This window comes from Heliangelus exortis, chromosome 10 (assembly GCF_036169615.1).
Source record: "Heliangelus exortis chromosome 10, bHelExo1.hap1, whole genome shotgun sequence".
NCBI lineage: Eukaryota > Metazoa > Chordata > Aves > Apodiformes > Trochilidae > Heliangelus > Heliangelus exortis.
Window position 1 is genome coordinate 6,035,287 of NC_092431.1, and position 7,935 is coordinate 6,043,221.

The following is a 7,935-nucleotide window of genomic DNA, read 5'->3' on the forward strand; positions in this document are numbered from 1 at the left end:
CGGGCTGGAAGCTGGGGTTACAGCTGTGACAGCTGGGGTGGGGTGGGCACGGCACTTATAGGCTTTTTCTTTGAAATTAAGAAAAAAATATAACAAAGTAAGGATTATAAAAGATGGGCTTTGATACTGGTTTTAAAGTAATCAGCGGGAAGGCGATGGAAAGATTACTTTATTTGATAAAGTGGCAGAAGCTGAATGAGAGAGCCGATTTATTAGAATTTACATAAATTCAAAATATCGGACTCCTCGTTATCAGAAATACAAGAGATATCGGCTTCTCTACAAGAAAAAAAAGATTTGTTCTTAATATTGCACGACAGCAATCGGCAAAGCCAATTAAGCAAATGAAAACAAGGGAACTGAGAAGGGAAATACCCTTTCGTACAAGAAAAAAAGAAGAAAAAAAAAAAAGTTTATTTGAGTCTAAGAAATACGCTATCGGAGTAAACGAAACGAAAAAAAAGGACGGTGCAAGGCATTCCTTCAAATGCCTCAGGAGCCAGGAAGCTTCTCTTACAAAAATTCAACCGAAAACCAGGGACCCACCACCACGGAAAGCCGCCTTTTTCTTACAGTTTATTGATTGATTTAAAGTGTTTAGCAAACAAAGTGCTTTCTATATCATCTCTTGCTCAGTACTCCCATACCTTATACATTAATTATAAAGTTAAAACTTTTTTTGTAACAACCATAAATATACAGAAATGATTAACGTAAAAAAAAAACCAACAACCCCAAACAACACCAGCCCTGCTCCCCGGCAGCTGCCCCCACCGCCCTTTCCGCAGCGGCTCCTCCAGGTCCAGGTCTCGTTGAAAAGCGACGTATGAGGGGAAAAAAAAAAAATAAAAAAAAAAAAAATTCGTCATCACCGTGAGGTCACGGGAGGGAGCGGCTCGTCGTTACCTCCACACTGTCGAGGGACGGGACCGATAGTTCTCTGTTTTACCCTGAGAGTCAAATGGGTACATAATCTTTTTTTTCTTTCTTTCTTTCTTAAAGTCTTTTACGAGTGGCTAGACCACAATAAAAACGAAGCCAATAATAATAATTTAAAAAATATATAATAAAATCAAACTCACACAGCAACGAGGGACGGTGAAAATAAAAATACAGGTTAGTGATGATTTACATCTACTCATATGTACATGGGGGAGGGAGCTTTCCGTTCTCCTCTCTCTCCCCTCCAAAGCACAGTCCGGACACATCGCGTATAAAAAGGGCCGTAGAAACGATCGCGGGGGCTGGAGCCCACCCGTGGGGTTTGGGGAGGGGGCTGAGGGGCGTCTGTGGGAGGGGGAGCGCCCGGCCTCCCCACTCCCTCCCGGGGGTGGCTGCCAGGACCTTGTTGGTTTGGCGAGGGGAAGGAAAGAGCCGCACGGCGACCGCTCCCCCAAAAGCCTTGAGGGGAGGCACAGTGCAGCGCGAAGGGGCCGGGGGAGGTGAGGAAGGGTCTTCGGGCTTATAGGTGCGGGGTGTAGAAAGCCGGAGCGCCGTAAGTCTGCGAGCCCAGGACGAAGGGCGAGAGGACGGCGGGGCTGGGCAGGAAGGGCAGCTGGGCGGCACAGACCAAACCCCCGGCGGGGTGTCCGGCGTAGCTGCCGGGGCCGTGCATGGAGAGCGGGTTGCCCATGGGGGGCGAGTGGCTGAGGGGGCTGAGCCCCCCCGCCAGTCCCCCTCCGCCCAACCCTCCCCCCGCACCCCCTCCGCCGCCCCCTCCCCCGCCGGTGGGCGCGCTGGTGTCGGCCCCCGGGTTCTGTTTCTTCCACTTCGTGCGGCGGTTCTGGAACCAGATCTTCACCTGCGTCTCGGTGAGGCTGAGGGACAGGGCCAGGTTGAGGCGCTCGCAGACCGACAGGTACCTGGTGGACTTGAACTTGTTCTCCAGCGCCACCAGCTGCTCGTAGGTGAAGGCTGTCCGCGCCCGCCGGGGCTTGCCCGACTTCGAGTCCGAGCCCGTTCGCTTCCTCTTGGGCTTGGCTTGCTGCTGGTTCTGCTGCCCGGACCCAGGAGCCGCCACCGAGGGTTGCTGGGGTGGGGGCGGCGGGGGTGGTGGGGGCGGGGGTGGGACTCCCCCTGCCTCAGCGTGGAGGTGGCCCGGGTCGGTTTCGCCGGTGACCGCCGAGCTGCTGCTGCTGCTGGTGCTGCTGCTGCTTTCCTCGCTGCACAGCTCTTCGTCGTCCGGCAGTTCGCTGTCGGGGCTGCGGCTCGGCCGGCTGCTGTAGTCCAGGTCGCACTCCTCGGACTTGTAGAGATCGCCGTCCTCTGCGGGCAAGCGACAGGCGCTGTTAGGTCTCGCCAACCTGGGTCCCAGTCCGGTCCCGACCCCTCATCCCGTCCCGTCCCCCACCACACACACACTTCCCCGAGGCACTGAGAACTCGGCCCGGCTGCTGTTGGGATGGGGATGCTGGGGAAGATACCCACCCCCAGCCCCCGCCGCTCCGTGCCCTGTGCTGGGAGGACAAGGGGCTCTGATTCTTCATCTGATCCGCTCAGAAGCGGCTGGGATGGCGCTTGGTGCCGCCTCCGAAGCGCTCGGAGCCCTGGGGCCGGGAAAAGGCCGTCCAGCCCGGGGCGGCTTTGGCAGCGCTGTCCCTTAAGAACCAACTGAAACGTGGCCTGAGCAGGGAGCAGACGCCACCACCACCCGGAAAGGCCTTAGAGAAGGGAACGAGGAGGGGGGGAGGTCCAGGGGGTCCCTCGGATCGTGGCGGGGGCTGGCAGGGACAAAGCCCCCGAGACCACCCCCAACCCCCAGCCAGGCCGGAGCAGCCGCGGTTTGGAAGCGGGCCGCAAACTTGTCACATCGTTTCTAACAGTTTGGGTGATGGAAATCTCCGCGTCGTTAGGAGATCTGCTGGCTTTTGCTGTGGCATTTTTAACCCTTTTTTCGCCTGGTTTGACCTCTTGTCACTTCCTGAGATGGAAGTATTAAAGTGGAGTAAATACTCGTATTGATTAGCAGAGCAGATACAAACTTAATTAAACTCATTTTGTGTAATGTACAAACTAGTTAACGGTCATTTAATTTATTTGGGCTTATATTACGCTCCAATTAACGGGTGTCCATCGGAGAACAGGGTAATTATCTGATATTTAAGGCTATTGGACTTGTACTGACGGTTCTGTCATTACGAAGCCTGAAAGCAAATCTCATTTCCCAGCGAGCCGGTTCCTCCTGACCCCGACTGGGGGCTCGGACTCTCTGGGGGGAGCCGGGGGGGTGCGAATCCTCTTCGCGTTCTCCTACCGCGGGGATGGGAATTGCGGGAGGCACGGCGGGCAGGTCGGGGGGGCAGCGACCCAGAAATGCCATCCCTTCTACCCGGCACTTCCAGACATTCCTAAACTTTCCTCCTTCCGTAGCTGCAGCGGGGGTGCCGCTCCAGGAACCCCTCTCGTCAAGGGCTTCTAGAACTTGATTAACGGAGATACGCAAATAGAAAGCGAACGGGCTCGTCTGTCACTCCTATTCCGTGTATAGTTTAGTTGATTTTAATCCTCAAAAACCTGACCACGCTGTTGCACTTCGTACTTATCCTAGCGCCGGACACCCTAATACCTACATATAAGATCAGAGATATTTTATTTAATTTTTTTTTAAGTGTATTTTGTTCAAGGAGGTGACTTCGGCTAACGTAGGATATGGTGGGCTCAACTAGGAGAAAAAGGGTCAGAGAAGTTTAACTGTAATCTTTCTCACCGGGAAAATATCCCTTAATATCTCGGGCTTCATTAGGAGTCGTTCCAACTCTCGATTCCAGTCGGCGAACTGAAAACGCCAGCGGTGGCCGCCGTACATCCATGAGAACCTCTCTAGCTTTCCCCCAACCCGACAAGGTACGGGAGCACCCTACAACCTGTGGAACCCTTTACAAATTGCACTGTGAAATTTGTGCATCAACAATTTCTAAGAAGTGCGAATAGATCCCAGACTGAACGAAACCCACCGCATATCGCGTTTACACGTACCGACCCGGGAACATGCAGTGGGTATTTCAGAGTTCATTTTAACTACTAAATTCTAGGAAATCCCAGCCATAGGTCAACTAAAATTGTCTGTAAAGAGAAAAATGTAGAGCGAATACAATTGGCGACGGAAATCTATGCTGGAGTTGCGATTTTGTTTCTAAAAGTTGTTAAATGTTAATTTAATTTAGAGTTGTAACGGTTCTTTTCAACTTTAGCGTTATAAGCGGGGTGTTAACAGGCGTTGTTTCTGTTCGCTTTTTGCTTTTGCATTTCCCCAGTGTTGGTACTTTTCTGGCCAGAGCTATTTTCCGAACACTTGTCCTAAATTAAATCACTTCTTGAGCTAATATTAATTACGATGGAGGAAAAAATTAATTAAATATCGTGACTTTCGAGCAGCCTGGGATCTATTCGTGACTGTTGCGAGAATATTAAAGGGGTAGGACCAAAAGAGAAGTGAAAAGTGTCCGGGGAACTTGTCCGCGGGCGAATCACATCGCTTCGGGATGCGTCCAAATAAATTTATTTTTAGAGAAGTGATAGAGTTGCATTTCTCTCCTTGTCTGGATACCAAAGTGTGAGATTAGCGATAAACTGACCTCATCAATCTTTCTGATCGCCTAGATCTATTTAATATGGTGAAAGTCAGATGAGTTTAGACGAATAATTACTCCAGCTACTCACTGCTTTTAAAAATCTCTTTTGAATTCTATTAATGCCTCGTTCTTGGTTTTGCTTGAGAGATTAAAAATGTGTCTATCGTAAAAGGCTCGAGCTGGAGGAGATTCCACATCCCTTTTACTTCTTAATTTGAATGGAAAGAGTCGTACTACGGCAGGATTAGACAGCTCCGAGTCCTCTCCCGCCCCAGACACAGAGAAATGATTTTTCCCTGTCCGAGAAGTTTTTCCCTTGCCACTCGCCGCCTCTGCTCTCCCTTCTCAGGACTCAGAATCGCTATAGATATTTTTCACAACTATCTTTCCTTTTTTTTTTTTTTTCTTTTTCCAGGAAACTCTCCGCTATCCCCAGAGTCTCGGTGTTTAGTGGGGAGAAAATTGGGATATTTGGACCCAGAAAGAAAAAGCAATCTAGAGCTTGGGTCGAATGCAATTCCCGATCAATAGCGAGCCCTAATAAGTGTAATAGGTTTTAATCGAGTAATTATCCGAATTTTGACCCTATAATTTAGATGTTAGGGAAGAGTTTGCAAGGTGCTTGAAAGAGATATGCACAATTCGATAATAGGATATCGATCCAGGCAGTCCTACATGCCACTCTGGGGCGATTTCCCCCATTATCCAGCCTCTTTACGCTGCTAAGCACATTTTACCTTAAATGTAATCGAAGGAATTTAATTGTTTTTCCAGAGATAACCAGCATTTTGTCACAATTAGTCTGATTTGTCCTAAAAAAGCCAAGGGGAGAGAGAAAATTGAATCTGTCGCCTAGAGCAACGGGCAGGAGGCTGCGAGGGCGGGGGTGAGTGAGGGGGAAGGGATGGGGAGAGCGGGTCTGGAGGCTGGGGAGAAGGTACATAAAAGCCATAAATGCCTGGGAAAACCCAGGCGAGGTGGGAGCCCACAGAGAGTTTCGCATCCCCGGGGCCGGAGCTCCGGCCCTCTGAAGCCTGAGCTAGAGGAGCCGCTTGCGAGTTTTCCTGAGCTGATCCCTAGGGCTGCTTCTTCTCGGGAGAAGGAGGAGGATGGCGGGATCTTTCCCCGCCCCAGCTGACCCGAGACCCCCAGGACTGACCCTGATACTTGCAGGTCGAGTATCCCGCGGGTTTTCCCCGGAGCTCCCCGGGGCAGGTGGAGCCCGGCCGATACCGAGCCTGGGGACTCGCTGCCACCCCCGGCCTGTCCCGGGATGATGCTCCCGTCCTCCGCTCTGCCGACCCCAACCCAAACACAGTTTTCCACCTCTTCGCGTCCCGCACTGCGGTGCAGAGAACGTTTACACACGCACACACACACACACGCACACACCCGAGAGCCTGCTGCCCCCTTCGGCCCAGCTCCGACGGCTGCTGCGGGGGCAGAAGGATGGGCTTCATGAGCATGCAGATCCTGGGACAACCGCCAACCTCAGGGGGCTCCGAGTCCCCAGACCTACTTACTGATCAGCTCTGCAGACTTCTTGCACGTGTCAAAATCTTCGGCGAGCGCCTTTTGGTCGGCCAGCTCCGTCCCCGTGTCCTCGGGTTTATCCTCCGCCCCCAGCGTGAACTCGGTCCCCACAGATTTGTACAAGACCGCGCACTGCCGCCGTTTGCTGTTGAATTTGTTAGGGTCCAGGATGTCGAGGACGGAGAAGGAGGTGGTTCTGTGCACCATGGGCAGCGCGGCCACTGCCCCCTCTTGCCCGGGGGTGTTGCTCTGGTTGTCCCCTTGCCTGTCCCTATTTCCAGGGCAGGAATAGAGAGGCAGCTCGCCGCCGGCCGAGAGCCGCTGCTCCCCATGGCTGTCCATGCCTTCCCCGTGCAAGCCGCAGGACTCCCCGCCGATGCCAGCGGCTGCGGGGGCTGTCACCGCGGCGGCTGCCGCTGCCGGGATGGAGATGTCACCGACCTTGTCTCTGCTCACATTCATGACTCTTTGCAGAGCCCCTCTCCGTCGCAACTTCTTCCCCCCCCACCCCCACCCGCCTTGATCTTCCCCCCCCTCTCCTCTTCCTCCGTCGAAGTTGAGCTGGAAACTCCTCCCCGGCCCCCGCTCCGGCTCAGGGGCAGCTGCTGCCTTCAGCTCCCGGGGGCTGCGCGGGGTCCGGCGGATGGGATCCTCCGGGGGTGGAAGGGAGTCACAAGGTGATGCTCGGCTCAGAACCTCCACTCAGCTGCTCCTTCTTCCTTCTCATCATCCTCACCAAGCTGCCCAGGCGCTCCTGCCCCCCCTCCCTCTCTCGCACACATACACACAGAGGCGAAGCTGTATCTTATTTATGCACTCATATTTAGCACTGGATTGTAATTGGCTACAAATTAATCCCCTGCCCATAATAGTCTGTAATCTTCATCACTGGAGGAGAGACGCGATGGAAGTGTGTGCCGGGGGGAGGGAGGCAGAGAGGGAGAGAGCGAATGAAGGATGGTGTTGGCTGTGATATACTTGGCTGTCAGCTCTGTTTCAGCACACCTCCACTCATCTGGAAAGCATCTAAATAGCCTTATTTGGAGAAGTGGGAGGAGATGACGCTTTCTTTTAAATAATTGCGGGATCAATATAAAGAAGATATGATACGCACAAAATGGGAACTTAAGGTCTCCCATCCCTAAGAGTGGAGTTAGATGATCAAAAGGGAATTGTGCGTGTGGGCTCAGAGGTGCCAGCCTCAAGCACCTGTTTCTCTTCCCTGCTGGTTTTATGTAATTAGAACAAAAGGGGGAAATTATAGACGGAGGTTTAGTGGCTGGAGTGGAGCTTGTGTCAGAGGAGACACACCGTACACACCTCTCTTTTAGCTAATTTAATTAAAATTAAATATCAAATGTAAATGGCAGGAAATTGCTGGGAGAAAATTAGTACTTTTAAACGGAGCAAGACAAAACACAATTATCAATAAATTCCGAGTAACTGGGAGAAAAGGTCTGTTCCCTCCTGTGCAGGAGTAAAGCAATAACCGGACCTGTCTTCCACTTTCAGAAAAAAACGCTCTTAATAAAAGTGTTTTAATCATAGAAAATTAAGATATAGGAATAAAAGTTATATGAGAATTATAAAAACTCAAATTTCTTGCCCTACCTAATTTCCTTCTCTTTTGGTTTATACAACTGTGCATTGGTTCGATCATATCAATTTTATTCTTGTTTTGGACGCTTCAGTCGCTACTCAGTTTGAATTAGCTGCCAAGAGGGAAAAAAAAAAAGGGGGGGGTGGGGTAGAGGGGTGTAGGAAAACAGAGAAAGCATAAAAGGAAAATTAGATTTTTTTTTTTTTGTCTTTGAGGCTGGTGACACATACA

The 7,935-nt window shown here is 51.5% G+C and overlaps 1 protein-coding gene across 1 annotated transcript; it reads right to left on the bottom strand.

Moving 5' to 3' along the window:
• Window positions 1-1,024: 1,024 nt before the first annotated feature.
• On the bottom strand, window positions 1,025-6,446 carry NKX1-1 (NK1 homeobox 1). Its single transcript, XM_071752990.1, has 2 exons — window positions 6,095-6,446; window positions 1,025-2,265 (listed from the first exon to the last, which is right to left on the bottom strand). Exons 1-2 carry the CDS (start codon window positions 6,444-6,446, stop codon window positions 1,463-1,465), a joined length of 1,155 nt encoding a protein of 384 aa, XP_071609091.1. The 3' UTR covers window positions 1,025-1,462.
• Window positions 6,447-7,935: the final 1,489 nt, after the last annotated feature.

Bases quoted from the DNA above. Each gene is read 5' to 3' on its own strand.
- NKX1-1 (XM_071752990.1), bottom strand. From the start codon at position 6,446: ATGGACAGCCATGGGGAGCAGCGGCTCTCGGCCGGCGGCGAGCTGCCT. The intron at 2,266-6,094 runs GTAAGTAGGTCT...GCTTGCCCGCAG, and splicing joins GAAGTCTGCAGAGCTGATCA to AGGACGGCGATCTCTACAAG.